The sequence below is a fragment of the Lepidochelys kempii genome, chromosome 2 (assembly GCF_965140285.1).
Source record: "Lepidochelys kempii isolate rLepKem1 chromosome 2, rLepKem1.hap1, whole genome shotgun sequence".
NCBI lineage: Eukaryota > Metazoa > Chordata > Testudines > Cheloniidae > Lepidochelys > Lepidochelys kempii.
The window spans coordinates 236239950-236258840 of record NC_136381.1 but is presented as its reverse complement, the minus strand read 5'-3'; the positions used below and the strand labels follow the sequence as shown (position 1 = coordinate 236258840).

The window sequence follows — 18891 nt, the reverse complement described above, 5'->3', positions numbered from 1 at the left end:
CTTATTCTGAGATTTCCTGCCAGGATACTGAGGTAGTCGTCTTGAAGAACGTGACACACACTTTTCTGCCACTGTAACTGAGATTCAGTAGACTGGACAATCGCTGTGCAGGAAAGCCAACATGGAAACCTGTTTCTGGACAGTGGCTGAAGTTATTAATTTCAATAGTGTGGTATGCTGTATGCACATGCAGATCTTCCCAAACTAGCTAGTAAATATGTGCAAGCTTCTATTCGTTTTTGAGTAAACTGGAAGTTCTCAAGAGAGTGCTGCGAACAACAGGAATATTATATGCGGAAATGTTTGCAATAAGGTGAACGTGGCAAGTTTATCAGAGCAGCATATAAGATGAAACTGTAGCAATGCCAGAGACAGCCTACAAGTTGCTGGGACATGTGCCCTTTTTTTTGTTTTTTTTAAACCAAAACTTTACCCAAAGGCACCCAATTAAAACTTTCATTAACTATCAGCATTTTGGACACATTTCTGATTCAAGAAATCCTCAACCATGTGGGCTGTCAGCAGATTTAAAACATCTGTCCTTCCTAACAGGATTCAAATACATTCAGTCTGAGATTTTCAAACATAGGTTCCTCAAGTTAGGTGCCTAAATAAATAGCCTGATTTTCAAAACTGCTGAGCATCTGACAGCTCTCACTGAAATTAGCTGGGTACACAGCACTTCTGAAGATCAGGCCACTTATTCAGGCACCTAAAAATGGATTTGGGCATGCCTGAAAATCTTGGCCTATGTAAAATATATTAGAGTTGCTTGGTTAAGAAGTTAATCATTCAAATTGAGATCATTTAATTTAAAACAAATGTGTCTGCAACATATAACAGGCATGAAGGTTAAAAGAAAACATGCCTATGATTACCTTTGCCTTGCGAAAATGGTAGACTACCAGCATGCTTATGAAGTCCAACAGCATACAGAGCGTTTGAAATGAGATGATAGCAAGCCGTAAATACTTGTCCTCCTGTGCATAGCAGGGAGTATCATCTGTGCAGTAAGAACATCCTTCCCTGCAGGGTAGGCAGGTGTAGACTTCCTCAGACATCTCGCCTCTGGAGAAGTGATTATCTGTATCTTTTCCTGAAAGTATCAAATGGGGGAAGTAAACCACCTTTAATTCCGTTGCACAGGCAGTTCACACATACAGGAGCAAAACACTTCTCTGTTGACCTTTCTCCCACTCCCCATTTTCCTCTCTCACTAATTTACAGTACAGCTAGCAGGGATTGTTCAGGTCGCTTCACCTGGGAAATGCAGTCCAGTTTAGAAATCAGAGGAGAGCAACCTCACATGCCAAATGTTTTCCCATTATTCTTAAAATGGGCTCAGATTGTAAAGTTAGTTCTGTGAAGGCAGTTGGTGAATGACAGAATTTATTACATCAAAGGCCTGGAGCATGGGGAAAAGAAATTTTATATTTACTGAGACATGAAGACCAGACCCTGCTAGCTACTTAACACTCAGAGTACAGACTCTGAACTGACTTTTTATTGTTCCTTAATTCCATAAAGATGTTATCTATGGAGTTAATTACCTTCAAATTAGATAAAACCCTATTTAATTAACAATTGTTCAGCACCGTATTGGATGATTACTCAGTTCCTTACCCAAAGTGGAACTTGTTCTTGGGTACTGTACCTAGTTTTCATTTACAAACACAAACCATATGAGCAGGAAGTCTTGTAAGTATGTTAACATTTTGTCTCTCTCAGTGGTTCTCAAACTTTTGTACTGGTGACCCCTTTCACATAGTAAGCCTCTGAGTGCATCCTGCCCTTATAAATTAAAAACACTTTTTTATATATTTAACTCTATTATAAATGCTGGACGCAAAGCAGGGTTTGGGATGGAGGCTGACAGCTCGCGACCCACCATGTAATAACTTTGCGACCCCCTCAGGGGTCCCGAATCCCAGTTTGAGAACCCCTGGTCTATCTAAATCAGTGAGTCTCAGTTTTTTTCCATACTGTGATCTCCCTTTCCACACCATGAAACCCTCTCAAATGTCCTTCTATTCAGCTGGATTCTTGCTGGGATACTCGCCCCCTCCACCTGAAAATTTAGCAATATAGCCAGGGTATGTAGGTCATGACCCAAAGACACCTGTTTGCAATCCCCAGGATGAGAGCTCCTGATCTATATACAATCTGTTGACATGGGCCACAAACAGTATTTTTAATTTTTTTTATTTTGACACTCCTACAGGGAAAAAAATAAAATGTTCACAGAAACAATTTGCACAAATTTCAAACCTTATGTCTACATTACACATCGCTTTCAGGGGCATGTAGCATAACTATGGCTGCACGCCACAGTGAAAAACACACTGTGTCCACACCATGGACATGTGTCCGTGAAAGGCTCTGGCAGAGGGGAGGCAGTGGGGAAAGGCTCAGCCTTTTCCCTCCTGCCTCCCCTCCCAAAGCCTTTTGCCACTGACAGAGCTTTCGCTGTGGCAGGGAAGGGTTCCAGACACAGGGAGCTGTCGGAGCCTTCCCCCATTGCCAGAGCCTTTTGCTGTGGTGGGAAGGGCTCCAGCAGCAAGAAACAGTGGGACACCACTGTGCTAAAAACAGCAGTGTAAACAGGGGGCACAGCTTGGCCAGTAGAGAAGTCGAAGTATATATACTTCAGGCACATACTCATACCCTTCAGGTGTATCTTTACTGTGCTGGCTTAATCCATGCCTCACTGTTTACACTGCTGTTTATATCCATGCTAGGGGGCTATATGGGTATGTATACTATACACCACTGAAAGAATCCTGCAGTGAGATGCACCCTTAGTATATAACAGTTGAAGAAACCAAGTGAACTTCTGCAAAATTTGTTAGTGGCATAGTGGCAAGTTGGGAAGTGCATGAGTTAGGAGGAAGAATTTAAGGGATCTATCAGCAAACCTCTGTGTGATAGGTACAGACACAGGCAGGCGCTGGCATTGCAGATAATTCAGAATTAAATGGAGCAAAGTAGAAAGAAAAAAGAGAGATGTAAAGAAATAAAAATAGTAAACCGAACTTGCTGGAAGTGCTATATACAAACTCTAGGTAGGATTTAGGGCTTCCATAAATAACTTTTGGAAAATTTGATGCAAGCTCCAAGCAATTTAGTGTCAAAATAAATGTGACACCTTTCATCACTTTTCACAAGTGCTGGGAATTGCTCCAGTATCTTCCATCAAAATTACCCTCCTGCAGCAATGTATGCAGTACGACTTGCATCTGTTGGTTCCTGCTCTTCATCCCAGTGGGGTGAGTGTGTGTGTGTGTGTGTGTGTATGTGTGGCTAGTAAAGAACTCTTGGAACCTTTGGAACGAAATTCTTTACTAGCCATATAGATTTATTTTATCTTAACTGTTGTAAGGATAATTCTCTCCTCTTGTTTTCAGGTGTGTGAGAGCGTGTGCACAGACAGGCTAAGTCTGTAGGAGGTGAGCACAGAATGCATATGTTATGGGTCTCATCCTATTGTCTTAATCAGAGTTTTACCTCTGCAACTCAATAACATTTCCATAATGTTCTGGTATTTGCAATAAGGCTATCAAGTGATTAAAAAATTTAATTGTGATTAATAGCGTGATTTAAAAAATTAACCGTGCTGTTAAACAATGGAATACCATTTAAATAGTTTTGGATGTTTTCTACATTTTCAAATAAATTGATTTCAATTAAAACACAGAATACAAAGTGTACAGTGCTCACTTTATCTTATTTGATTATAAATATTTGCACTGTAAAAAACAAAAGAAATATTATTTTTCAATTCACCTAATACAAGTATTGTAGTGCAATATCTTTATCATGGAAGTTGAACTTACAAATGTAAAATTATGTAAAAAAAATTGCACTCAAAAATAAAACAATATAAAGCTTTAGAGCTTACAAGTCCACTCAGTCCTACTTCTTGTTCAGCCAGTCACTCAAACAAGTTTGTTTACATTTTCAGGAGATAATGCTGCCGGCTTCTTGTTTACAATGTCACCTGAAAGTGAGAACCGGCATTTGCATAGCACTGTTGTAGCTGGCATCTCAAGGTATTTACGTGCCAGATGCACTAAAGATGCATATGTCCCAACCTGCTTTACCTACCATTCCAAAGGGCTTGCGTCCATGCTGATGATGGGTTCTGCTCACCAATGATCTAAAGCAGTGCAGACAGACACATGTTCATTTTCATCATCTGAGTAAGATGCCACCAGCAAAAGGTTGATTTTCCTTTTTGGTGGTTCGGGTTTTGTAGTTTCCACATCAGAGTGTTGTTCTTTTAAGTCTTCTGAAAGCATGCTCCACACCTCATCCATCTCAGATTTGAAAGGCACTTCATGAAATATATGGCAGAATGCAGGTAAAACAGAGAATGAGACATGCAATTCTCCCTCAAGGTGTTCAGTCACAAATTTAATTAATGTATTATTTTTTAACCAGCGTCATCAGCATGGAAGCATATCTTCTGAAACGGTGGTCAAATCATGAAGGGGCATACAAATGTTTAGCGTATCTGGCCAGTAAATAACTTGCTGGTTACAAAATTGCCATGTGAATGTCTGTTCTCACTTTCAGGTGACAATGTAATTATCTCCTGTAAATGTAAACAAACTTGTTTGTCTAAGCAATTGGCTGAACAAGAAGTAGGACTGAGATTGTTTTGGTTTTGAGTGCAGTTATGTAATTGCAAAAAAAAAATCTACATTTGTAAATTGCATTTTCACGATAAAGAGTTTGCATTACAGTACTTGTATGAGCTGAACTGAAAAATACTATTTCTTTTGTTTATCACTTTTACAGTGCAAATATCTGTAATAAAAATAATAAGAAAGTGAGCATTGTATACTTTGTATTCTGTGTTGTAATTGAAATCAATATATTTGAAAATGTAGAAAAACATCAAAAATATTTAATAAATTTCAATTGGTATTCTATTGTTTAACAGTGCAATTTAAACTGTGATTAATTTTTTTAAGCACAATTAATTTTTTTAGTTAATCACGTGAGTTAACTGTGATTAATTGATAGCCCTGATTTGCAATATTCCCTACATTTAGTGTAAGGGCTACCCTAGGTAATCTCTCACTTTTCATAGTAAGAATGTAATGGGTTGGCAGTGTCCAGGAACCCATATAGGAACATGGGACTTCTCTGTGGAGCCTCATCCTAAATGCAGGTACTAAAGCCCTGAAGAAATGCAGAGTACTAGTGACTCATGCAGACAAGTGGATTTTATTAGCTCCAACCAGGATATCAAGAGGAGCTGTAGTCTCTCTCTGACCCAGAGAGAAGAAAGAGGTGGGAGGCAGAAGTTCCCATGGGGTGAGAGAAGGGAAGCTAGAAACAACCAAACTTGGGTCAGCTGCAGAATCCCAAAAAAGTGATCTCACAATTATTAGCTACCCAAGAGGAATGAGAAGTCATTGCCACCAAATTGAGCATCGACTTTAATTTTGTTCCAAAGTCCATTAATCTGGCAGACTTTCTGAACCCCAGAATTTCTCTTCTTTTCCACATGTCCCATATATGTAATTCTGCCTATCAGCATTCTGGGAGCTCTGACAGCATTAGGGTCAGAGTGAGGCAAAAGACTAAATCTCTATTTACTGAGCTTCTGATAGACCAATGAAGAACCAGCAGATCCACATCACTCCTCTCCTCTATCATTTTTCCTACATCCCATCCATCCTCACATCCAAATTAATAGTACACTATTGGTTTTCAGAGTTTGCTATGAGCTAGCTCACCCTGCCTCTGACCTCATGTCCACCTATTCTCCAAGCTCTCATCTGTTTCCTTCTTATTTTCCATACATGGGGGTCACCTTTCACTTGTTCTACCCATCTAGCTAGAAGTCTCTCCCTTCTTCTCAGTCACTTGATCATCTCTTTAATCCTCACAGTTCTGGTTTACAAGCAAGCCCTTCTTTAATGTATTCTGTATTGTGGTCACTATATAAATAACAATAAAATATTTTAATATCGTAAATGCTGAAAAAACAGCATTTACACATTTACCAGAATTAAGAAATTTACATTTTTATTTACAACAGATATTGGCTATGGATTAAAAGTTTTGCATGATGTAAAAACAAAGTATTATAATTTTTTCTTAAATTTTTAACTTTGACAAATTGTCAAAAATATATTTTAATCCATGTTCTCAAGCATTTATTTTTGTAAGTTTTTCTTGGAAGCTTTTTTTATGTCTATGCATGTCACATGTTATAGAGATAACAGCTGATAAACAGTTGCATGTTGCAGCAAATATCCCAAGGATATGGCTTTATAGTGCAACAGCAAACCTTGGTTTAGCCATATCTGGTGAAATGGTTCCAGTTGTCTTTAAAGAAAGGTCATTAATATGCATCTAAGGCACTGCTGGCTTTGAGTAATTATGTGATGAGTATCTTTTGACTTAAGAAAGATTCTTCCTTACAGTTAATCTGCAGATGATATATACTGGGCCTAGCTGAAATTTTTCAAAAATTTGACATAAAGTTTCCCATTATCAACAATCACAAAACATTGCCACTTTTATATGCATACACACAGTCTCTCTAACAGACGTTCCTGTTTATTGTCATGGCTGCCATTGAACAAGAGATTTGTTGGGTGGGGAGTTTAAACCCAATCTATCCCCGAGGTTACATGACCTGAAGCACTGCAAGACGGCAACATTTCCCTCTGCATATGTGCAAAAATGAAGAGTTCCACCTTCTATCCTCTGACCAATTGTTCACCCACTTGAGGGATGCAACATCCACTCAAACTGAGGGCAGCTCAAGTGATGCATGAAACAGGAACACTTCACTGCAGCACTGGCAGGAATGGGACTCCCTGTGCCACACTCTTGTGCTGTTACGGCAACATTCTGGGCCCAAACATGGCTTCAGCAGGAGACTTTTCTGCCCAAAAGTGGCACTGGCTGGGGACTGCTAAGAAAAGAAAACAGTTCAGTGAGTAGGCAATGACTGGGAGCCAGATCCTGCTCTATTTAAGTCAACTGGAGTTTTGCCTTTCACATCAACGTGCACAGGACCAAGAAGATAGAAAGTGCTGAAAGAGTTAGAAATAAAGAGAGAATAAGGAAGGGCCACAGAGAAGGAAAAGACTAAAGGGACAGTGGAAAGGAAGAATAAATTGAGTGAAGGGAAAAGAAAAGTTTAGCTGAAAGGAAAGGGAGAAGGCATAGAAATGAATATGAAAGATTTATTGAGAGAATGTGTGAATATTAAAAGGATAAATAAGAAGCTTAAAATGGCAGCATCAGTATAGAAGTCTTGAAGAGATGAATAAGGTTGGTCTTAGAAAGGGGGAAATAAAAATAAAGAAATTTTAAAAAATTAATCTTCAGGGGAAGAAAAATCCTAATGAAAACTGAAAGTATGAGGAAAAGGCTCCCGGTTACTGTACACAATAAAAAAAAAAAAGAAAAGACAAAGTAGAGTGAAGGAGGAACAAAAGTGTATTTATTTTTATTGATTTACTACCAAAATATTATTAATAATGAGTATTTTCACATACAAATAGATATCTACACAAACCAAAACACACACAGGTACCTATACATACATAGGAATATATATTTAGATACATATATTAATAAATACAGAGAGAGAGAGAGAGAGAGAGAGAGAGAGAATGAACAGATGCATACTTCCATGTATTCACAAATAGAAAGTGGTGTGGGAATAATGTGTCTTCCTAAGGCCAAAGCTGGCCCATCAGCTGTAAGCTCTTTAGAATAAGGACCTGTCATATGTCTAAAGTACTTAGCGCACACACACACACACACACACACAGACATTAAAAGAACAGTAATGTTGCAACATCAAGCACATAAAAGTTAGGAAATGCCACTGTGTGTACAATCTTAATTCAGCCCCTTTGTGCATATGTCGTCTTCAGTTACATGATCTCATCGCAGTTTTTCCTCAATTCAACCTGAGGCAGACTCCCACCATAGGAAATTTCAGGCCAAGTAATTAAAGTTTGGCAAAGTTATAAACCTGAAAACACAGTCTTACAATGGGAAGTCTTGGGCAATCTTAACAACAGGCATCACTACCAGAGCTACCTTTAATAATTTTCAAAAATATTTTAAAACCTCAGAAAAGAGTACGCTCCATCCTAACGTACTGAAAAAAGAAAGATACAGCACACATTTTGGAGACCTTAGAACAAGGTCCTAGGCACTCAGAAGTTTTTCAACCAATGTCTGGAGGACTCTTCATTATCTAGATAAACACATAAGGGAAAATAAATAGCCTCGGCAGTGATTTGCAAAGTATTTCTCTGTCAATTACTCTATTGTGAATCATTATTAGCTCACTGACAATCTAGGTTTAGTCCTGAAATCTAGGTATTACCAGGATCATCACAGAAATATTCACCAATTGCTCTACAGCAGGTCTTCAGCTAGAATTAATGATTTTTCTTCTTCTTTGTATCTCAGCATGTAAAACATTTCCTATTCTTGTTGTTATGTGAAATGTAATTATCCAATCGGTATTTGGCCAACACATCTGGAAAGTGCGAATCCTAAAATAGTTAAACTTGGTGCCTGCTCGGAATCCAGAAAAACCTCAGTAAATTACATGAAACCTGACTGGTAATCAGCACATAAATGAGTTATGACTGGCATCAAACCACTTGGGAGAACTGAAGATCCCAGCAATGAAGCCAATTCAGAGGACACAAAGAAATAGACTTTTAAAATCCCCACAGCATATAAAACAATAAAACAGATTAAGGAAATGTTTTGTAAGGTTTCTGAAGTTTTCTTTGCCTCATTGGTGATGTTTACAGCACTGAGCACGCTGCCCTCATTTCAGTGTATTATAAATACTAACATTAAACAACAATGAGAATACAGTAGAAGGCTAACTAAGGCAAATGCAGAAATGAAAAGTCAGTCCTGAAATAACTCAGAACTCAGATGACAGACTACACGAAATGGCTGTATATCAGCACTTATTCTAGAATCATCTTTCTACTCTGTTTTTATTTTTGGCCTGTCAAGATTAACGCCTGAAACCAAGGACTATTGATGGTCAATGTACTTCTAATTTAAGTGAGTCCTACTTTAATTTTCTCATTTTAGCCTTCCTGTATAGTTTATTTATTGAAGATGGTCACTCACTGCCCCACTAGAGATCAAGGACCTTGTCTAAGTACCATCATCTAGAACGAACAGCATTATTTGTCCCTGCAGCAGATGAATATTGAATACTAAGAGTACCCAGGGAAGCAATAAAATGCACACATTTACATCAAATTTTGTTGCATGTTACTAGATATTTTGGGGGAATTTGATTATATTTCATTCTTTGTCACACAAATGCATGTTTCCCCATGCTTATCGCTGTATGTGCACATGCGAGTGGGAGGTGCACATGTGAGTTTGCCGTCTACAGCCCTAAACCTGGGAAAGACATACACATACACTTAATTTTATGCTCACACTGACTCTCACTGAAGTTGACGAGACTCTTCACAGGTGTGAGCAGGGTCTGCCTGTGTGAAATCTATTGCAGAATCAGGACTTAAATTTAGATATAAGAGTAAGATTCTGGGATTCTCCCATCTGCTGTAGTCCTTTTCTGCTGCTGCAGTAACATAGGAGAGGCATTAGAGCTCTGGAACCAGCCAGGGAGAATTCCCTCAATGTATCTTACTCTGCTCTACAAGTCCCCTGCCAGAAGCACTAACATAAGGGACATGTCAGCATGAGGTGAATATAGGGGGTGGAGTAAGGTTGCCAACCCTCCAGGATTCTCCTAGAGTCTCCAGGAATACATCCAACCAAAATTGGCAACCCTAGGGTGCAGTAGACAGACCCCCAGCATAGAATCATAGGACTGGAAGGGACCTTAATAGGTTATCTAGTCCAGCCCCCTGCAACAAGACAGGACTAAGTATTATTTAGACCAGTGATGGGCAACCTGCGACCCATCAAGGTAATCCACTGGCGGGCAAGACAGTTTGTTTACATTGACCATCCACAGGCACAGCTGCCCACAGCTCCCAGTGGTTCACCGTTCCTGGCCAATGGGAGCTGTGGGAAGCAGCATGGGCCACAGGCTGCCTAACATTGATTTAGACCATCCCTGACACAGGGTTTGTCGAACCTGTTTCTAAAAACCTCCAGTGACAAAGATTCCACAATCTTCCTAGGTAATTTGTTCTAGTGCTAAACTGCCCTTATAGTTACAAAGTTTTTCCTAATATCTAACCTAAATCTCCTTTGCTGCAATTTAAGTCCATTATTTCTTGTCCTGTCCTCAGTGGTTAAGGAGAACAATTTATCATCCTCCTCTTTATGATAACCTCTTATGTACTGGAAGACTGTTACATCCCCTTCTCAATCTTCTCTTCTCCAGACTAAACAAACCAATATTTTCAGTCTTTTCTCATAGGTCGTGTTTTCTAGACCTTTAATCATTTTTGTTGCTCTCCTCTGGACTTTCTCCAACTTGTCCACATCTTTCCTGAAGTGTGGTATGCAAAACTGGACACAATACTCCAGTTGAGGCCTTATCAGTGTTGAGTAGAACAGAAGAATTACTTCTCATGTCTTTGCTTACAACACTCCTGATAATACATCCCTGAATGATCACTTTTTTTGCAACAGAATTACACTGTTGACTCATATTTAGTTTGTGATCCCCTATAATGCCCATATCCTTTTCTGCAGTACTCCTTCCTAGGCAGTCATTTCCCATTTTGTATTTATGCCATTGGGCATTCTTTTCTAAATGTAATACTTTGCATTCGTCCTTGTTGAACTTCATCCTATTTATTTCAGACTATTTCTCCAATTTGTCAAGATCATTTTGAATACTAATTCTGTTCTCCAAAGTGCTTGCAATTCCTCATAGTTTGGTATCATCTGCAAACTTTGTAAGTGTACTCTCTATGCCATTGTCCAAATGATTTATGAAGATCTTGAACAAAAATGGACCCAAGACAGATTCCTCACTGACCCCACTTGATACGCCCTTCCAGCCTGATTGTGCCCTCCCAATCCTGGGGAAGGGATAGCTCAGTGGTCTGAGCATTGGCCTGCTAAACCCAGGGTTGTGAGTTCAATCCCTGTGGGGGCCATTTAGGGATCTAAGCCAAAAATTGGGGATTGGCCCTGCTTTGAGCAGGGGGTTGGACTAGATGACTTCCTGAGGTCCCTTCTAACCCTGAGATTCTATGAACCAGTGATAATCACTCTCTGAGTATGGTTTTCCAACCAGTTGTGCACTACCTTATAGTAGGTTTGTCTATGCTATATTTCTTTAGTTTGTTTATGAGAAGGTCATGTGAGACAGTATCAAAAACCTTGCTTATGTCAAGATGTATCAAATCTACTGCTCACCCCATCCACAGGGTTTGTTACCCTGTCAAAGGAGGATATTTGTTTGACTTGACATGATTTGTTCTTGACAAATCCATATCACTTTATTTTTTTCTAGGGGCTTACAAATTGATTGTTTGATTATTTGCTCCATTATTTTCCTGGGTACCAAAGTTAAAATGACTGGTCTATAATCTCTTGGATTGTACCTATTCCCCCTTTTAGGTAGGTTCTATATTTGCCCTTTTCCAGTTCTCTGGGATCTCTCCCACCCTGCAGGAGTTCTCAAAGACAATCACTCATGGTTCAGAGATCTCTTCAACCAGTTCCTTAAGTAGTCTTGCAAGTATTTTGTCAGGCCCTGTTGACCTGAAGATACCTAACTTGTCTAAGTAATTCTTAACTTGTTAACTTAACTTGTTCTTTTCCTATTTTGGCCTCAGATCCTACCCCATTTACATTGATGTTCACTATGTTAGTCGTTCAATCACTGCTAACTTTTTTTGGTGAAAACTGAAACAAAACAGACATTTAACATTTCAGGTGTTGCTGCATTTTCTATTATTGTCTTTCCCTCCTCATTGAATAATGGGTCTATCCTATCGTCGGTTCTCCCCTTGTTCCTGATGTATTTGTAAAATGTTTTCTTCTTATCCTATATGTCCCTCGCTAGTTTAATCTATTTTTTTTTGTCTTGGCCTTTGTAATTTTGTTCCTACATGTTTGTGTTGGGGGTTTTTCTATCCATTCTTCATAAATTGACCTACTTTCCTCTTTTTGTGTGGCCTCTTTTTTGAGTTTCAGGTCATTGCAGAGCCCTTGGTTAAGCCAGAGTAATCTCTTACCATATTTCCTATCTTTCCTGTGCATTGGGATAATTTGCTCTTGTGCTCTTAAAAATGTCTCTTTAAAAAACTGCCAACTCTCCTGAACTCTCTTTTCCTTTAGACTTGCTTCCCACAGGATCTTAACCTACCAATTCTCTGAGTTTGCTAACATCTGCCTTCTTGAAGTCCATTGCCTTTATTCTGCTGTTTTCCCTCCCACTATTCCTTAGAATCAAGAAATCTATCATTTCATGATCATGTTCACTCAAGCTGCCTTCCACCTTCAAATTCTCAACTAGATTCTGTCTGTCAGTATCAAATCTAGAATAGCCTCTGCCCCTAGTCACTTTCTCCACCTCTGCAGGTAGTCCTGTAAAGATTCAAGGTAGCTGGGGACATGCTGTTTTAACATAGGCAGCTCTCCAGGCCTGTCTAAGTTACTCCAGGGCCCAAACCAGCCCTCACAGCAGCAGCCTAGATTTGGGAGGGCACAAAGCTGGCTTAAAGCCACCTTCACCCCCACTCCTTCTGGGCTGCAGTGCAGCTCAAAACCTGACCAAAGTTTCAAAGTGATTACAACAGACAAAAAAGGGAAATTAGGCAGAAAAAAGAATTATATTTATAATTAAGATCGTGGCATCAGTTATCAAAAGCAAAATTTTGAAAGCTTTTAAGGGGGACCACTATATATATACGTATATATTATTTATTTATTTATTTTCCGCAAGATTTGGAGATCAAAAGAACATTCTGAAAATAAAAGTTTTATCCCACAACAACCTTGGGGAAATGTTTAAAATTTTTGTTTTCTCTACTATAAGACTATTATACAACTAAATAAAATTTGACCATTTATTGTTAGTGTTTGCTGATTAATTCTCAGTGCTGGAAAGAGGAAATGGGGGCAGTTTCCCCTTTATCAAACTTTATATGGAAGCAGAGTTATGTGTGTGTCAGATGTGTTTGCTTTAATTTCTCTGGAATTAACCTCTCTCAGAGATCATTTAAATCCATACGGGGCTCTTGAACACAGTCTCTCAAATTAGGCTGTTTACAAATGAGCGACACCTCCTTTAAGAAAGTGAGCGAGCCAACTGCACTGGAAAAGCAGAATGGTCCCTCTCATCCTCCTAAATCCAACACTGGGTGTAGAAAACCTTTCCAACTACCAGCCTGACCCAACCTCTAATTGCTATGCAAAATCAATGAGAAAACAGTGACTACACCAAGCTCCAGCAATGCATGGCATCTGCCAACATCTCTGATCTCTTACAAATGGGCTTCACCCGGGGTCCTGGCATGGAGACAGCCCTAGTTAGCACTACTAGATGATTTCCTCCTCACAACGGTCAGTGGCTCAGTGCTTGTACGACTCAGCCCCTCTGCTGCTTTCAACACATCAACCACAAGGTATGGCTGACTGGTTGGAGTAGGCAGGTTAGTGCTATCATGGTTCAAATCAGTCCTCTCCAGTAGGACTCAGAGGTAATGGGCAGCTGTTCCCCCTTTCCCCAGAAACTCTCGCTCCTAGAGTCCCGATAGGCATCTATCTTGTTTCCTGCTTCTTCACTGTCTACATGAGATCACTTGGACGGGATGTGGACTATGTTAATGATACCCACCTAAAGATCTCATTTTCTGAAAACATAAGCATCCCAATGCTTGCAAGAGATCAGCCCTTGGATGAAGAACAGTGGGCTCAGTCAGACCAAAGTGACGCTGACTAGGAGAGAGAAATGTTTCAAAGAACTAGCTGAGATGCTGGTCTCCACTCCTATCAAAGGCAGCAGTCACCACTTTGTCAAAGTAGTGCAAAGCTTCAGGGTCCTGCTGGATTCATCAGTAACCATGGGTGACCAGGTAGCAACAACATTAAACACATTCTAATGTGGTGCAGAATTCCAGTAAGATCATTTGTAAATATTTCAGTCTAACATACACACCACTCAGGTCAATGTTTTGACTTAAGGCAGCTCAAGACTCAATGACTATGCAATTCTGTTGCTATTTATAAATTTTATCTTGACCCTTCAGAATCTTCTCTGGTGGTTCTCAGTTTTTATGTTTTTGGTCTAGGAACATTTTCTTTTACACTTCTCCCAGATATCTCTCTTATCATCAGACTTTAAAAGCCTATCTATGCTGGCTGACTTTCAGGTCAGACAGTTTCTGTCACAACAGCACTCAGACTCCACAGTATTCACACCTGGAATTCATCTTAAAGCTAGCGCCTCTAACATTCTCCAAATGGGTGTTGTAACTCCTTGAGCCTTGTTTTATTTTTGTTGCCTTTATACTACAGGGCTAAGTTGCCTTTGAATCAATGTCTTTTGTTCTGTCACTTGATAATCTTCCCTACTTCGGGCATTATCTGCCTCTCAGTGTTCAGTTTTGACATGATTTAGCAGACAGAGCTGAGTCTAGCTGAATAAAAGTAGTTCTTACAAAGAGAACATTCCAAAACTCAAGCTCCATCATGTTAATTCAGAGCCGTTTCAGGGTAGTTCAGAGTGATCCCGGAGAACTGAATTGGTAGGCCATTAAGTTTCAGCATATCCAGGTACTAGTGATCAGTGTTGTTGATATTCTTAGATATATCATTCTTCCCTTTGGTGTGTTTTGGGGATTTGTTTTTATAAAAACAGAATTAATTTTGCATATTCACATTCAAGGAATTAAATCCTGATCTCCATAACAACTCACTCTGCACAGCAGAAATAACCAAGCATCACCCTCAATCCATTAAAAGATTAATGCAAAGCCCAGAGAGAAATAAGTATCACAAAATTGTACTTTGTCTGCTCCCGTCTCCATCCCAATGAGAAAATCAGTTCATTACCACTTGACTCTGGCACTCAACAAAAATGAATGAAACAGTGAAACAAAAATAATCATGCAAACTTTGGAACAACATACTGAACTATTTATACCACATACATACTTACATACATGATATAATGTAATGAGGCAAGACTGAGATCTCTTTGTGGATCCATATCAGGATTGACCTATTTAATTACCCACTGATAGGCTGACCCAGTGGATACCCCTACAAAGTGTAGGATGGCTTCAAACAGACATGGGAATGTCAGCCTTTCCTACCATTAAAAAGGGCCCCTATTCTGTTGCTTCTGAAGTGCTTGTAACTTTTTACTCAAGTAAACATATACCACCATACCTGTACACCAACAGAAATACGAAGTAAGAACCTGGATGTTTTGAACCTGGCAGTCTTGCAGTCTACCATCCAGTTCACTTGAGAGTTCAAATGCAATAATGCAATCAACCCATCCATGGTGCATGTGTGCATCACTTACAAATTTGGGTGTTTTGTCCCAGGGGTTTCAGATATAATTAAAACACGAGAACGAGTTTCTCCTCTAAAGATTGTAAAAAAAGGGGGGAGGAGGGAAATATAACCAGAGGACAGGAAGTGATATAACATAAGTAACAAAGTCGGCTCATTAAGTAACTTTGTGAGGAACCACTGAGAGAGATGTATAAATGGCATGTATTAGATGGTTAAATTTATTCAGACTCCTAGGGCCATGTCTACACTAGCACTTATGTCAGCAAAATTTAAGTCGCTCAGGGATGTGAAAAAAAACACACACACCCCCAAGTGACATACGTTTTTCCAGCATAAGTGCTTGTGCGCATAGTACTGTGTCAGCAGCAGACACTTCTCCCACCGACCTAGCTACTGTCGCTCATTGAGCTATGCCACTGTAAGCTTCTAAGTGTAGGCATGGCTCTAGGGTACTTCTTGTGACACATTCAGGCCATGGTTCCCTTGTATCAAGCTATTTTTTTCTGGTAGCTTTAAAGAAATAAAAGCAATTAAGCATCTATGACTAAGACACTACAAGGGGAAAACTTAACCCGTTTCAGGCTTTGTCTACACACAAAAGGTCCTGTTAGTTTAACTATACCAGCTTAGCTAAAGTAGTACAATCCCTTCGTGTGGACACAGTTATACCTGGTATAAAGGTGTTTTATATCTATATAGCTATTTCTGTACAGGAAGTGGAATATGCCATGCCAGTAAAAGGCACCTATATACAATATAAATGTGTTCAAACTAGGAGTTGGACTGGTATAACTACTCTCTTAACTTAAATAGTACACCAGTACAAAATTTGTGTGTAGACCAGGCCTCAGTTAGCATCATGCAAGTGAGATGATGGGCTCACTACCATTTAAATAGTGTGCATTCTGGGAAACAGTATATAAATTGATTAGCAGCTTTCCTGATATTCATCAAGTCTCTCCCCCTGTGGCAAAACAGGATAATGTACCAAGCATTCACCTCATGTGTTTTCAGTAAACCTGTAGAAGTCATGTTATGCACATCACACAAATGACCAGTTTCTCAGCCCCAACCATCTCTAATAACCATTTTGCACAAAATTATAGCTTGGATTTTCCTATACAGCTCAGATAATATTAAGACAATTAAAAATGCAAAGAGGCAGCAACTAAAGCATCAACTCTGCACTAATACAAGGGAAAACAAATATTTATTTATTTCTTCACAGTCTGTGCACAAATATTGATGCCAGAAATCTTCATTCCCTGGTAGCAAGATTTCTTTTCATATTTTTAAAATTAATTTACAAGTCAAACATGATTAAAGTAGATATGTTTTACAGAATCTTCAATCGTATCACAAATGATAAACCAAAGGGCTAAAACTCCTTAAGTGATTATATAATCCTACAGTTGCAGGCCATTGGGAATTTACTGTATAACCCTGACAAGGATAAAAAGAAGTCCTGCATTATTAATGCTATTTCTCTTTTTTTCCTTCTCTTTTTTTTTAAAAACTCAGGCAAAAGCACTTACTCTGAAAGCTGTTCACTGAAAAGATGTTGGGATGATAGAATCCAGCCTTGCAAATGCATTTGTAAGCTCCAAGAACAAATCCAAGACCTTTAATTGGCGTGCACTGTGAGAAAGAAGAAAGGAATTGAAAGAACATAATGCAGATGATCACACTCCTATAGACACACATGCATATTCAACTACAAAACAAACAAAATAAGCTATAACGATAGCCCTTCTTGCAAGAACGATGTACTGATTTCAGTTTCTCATTATGTTTATCAGTTATTTTCCCCTGTCATATTTCACCTCTGTATTTTTTCTTGCCATTCAGATCCTGAAAACTGCAATGATGACAGTTACGCTCAAGCTCATTCAACTGATGGGCAGAAGTGACCAGCTGGCACATACGGTTTTCATCACTTTTGGAGTGTCGCTCCATACATATCCTTTTTCAATTCCCGTACCACAGCCAACAGTCACTTGTAAGAATAGATGAAGCCTTAAACCTCTCTGAGTAAAGAGAACAAAACAAACAGCTGGGTCTTCGTGTTGATCTATCAGAGATGCAGAAGCCAAATTCTCCAGTACAAAATTCATCACTCTAAACATAAGATCCACACCAATTTGAAATAATGGGGTAACAGAATGAGTGGAATTACACAAGAAAAACTGTTTAATGAAAAATATCTAAGGAGTCTTTCATCAAAAGCAAAAATATTCTACCTATTTAAGTAGGGGTCACTTAAGGGGAAGTCCTTACACTTCCTCTGAGGTCCCTCAATTCTCTGCCCTAGAAAATAAGAACAAGTGAAATGAGTTCCAATTCTAATCATACAAAGATTACCTTTCACTGAATCTGAACATCAGGACCACCTTGCCAAAATGATTGAAGCAGCATTAAATCCACTATCAGAACCTTTTCATACCATACATAACGTTGTGTCCTTTCACAAACCCTGTTTCCTATACAAATAAAATATACCTCTACTTAAAAACCAGTCAATTCCACAATATTACCTTTGGGATGAATGGTTTAAGCAAAACCTACACATCAATGGGAGCTTTCTCCAGCATTAACTGAAGAGGTGGAGGGGTGTTTAACAACTAGATCTTTCTTCCCAACCCTTGCTCAGGCAATTGAGTTAAAGAGGTGTTAAAAACAAAACAAGAAACGAGGTCTTAGGCCTGGCCTACACTTAAAAAGTTTTATGAACATAACTATGTTGGTAGCAGGTGTGATTTTTTTTTTAATCGATACCCATAAGAGCCCCACTGTTTAACTGCCCCTAGATGCAGTTAAACCAGAATTTATTCAGGCATAGTTTATTTCATTTTGCCAATTCAGAATAAGCACTTATACCACTACGAGCACTTTTCTACCGGTATAAATGTGCCTACACGTAGTGGAGTTTTGCCTCTAACTATGCCAGCATATATTAAAGCAGCAACACGTTGAAGTGTAGACAAGGCTTTGAACAGTCTAATGAAAAATCCCTGTTCTTCATCTCCTCAGGTTCCACTTTCTAGTACTAGTGCTTTCATGATCCTGCTAAATCTCTCATTGTCCAAACAGTCTTCCAGAAAAAAAAAAACAGTACACACATATCAGAATTTCTCATGTAAAACACAAACAAAGAGAGGATGGGCTTATGATTAAGGCATTTGACTGGGACTCAGTATACCTGGGTTAAATTCCAGGCTCTGCCGCAGAATTCCTGCATAAATCACTCCTGGGTAAGTCACTTCATAGCTCTGTGCTTCAGGTTCCCCATAGGTAAAATGGGGATGATACTGCCTTTCTCCCACCCTTTGCCTGTCTTGGCAGACAGAAACCGTTTCTTATCATGTGTGTATGCAGAGCCTAGCATGATGGAGCCCCAGCCTCGGC

General features: G+C 39.2%; 1 protein-coding gene across 1 annotated transcript in view; it reads right to left on the bottom strand.

Annotated features, from left to right (window-relative positions):
• GPR158 (G protein-coupled receptor 158) overlaps positions 1-18891 on the bottom strand; it is a 319256-nt gene that overhangs the window by 155495 nt on the left and 144870 nt on the right. Inside the window, exons 3-4 of the mRNA XM_073334275.2 lie at positions 17022-17124; positions 879-1096 (exon numbers count right to left, since the gene is read on the bottom strand). Coding sequence (XP_073190376.2) covers positions 879-1096; positions 17022-17124 — 321 coding nt within the window. The remainder of the gene's footprint in view (positions 1-878; positions 1097-17021; positions 17125-18891) is intronic.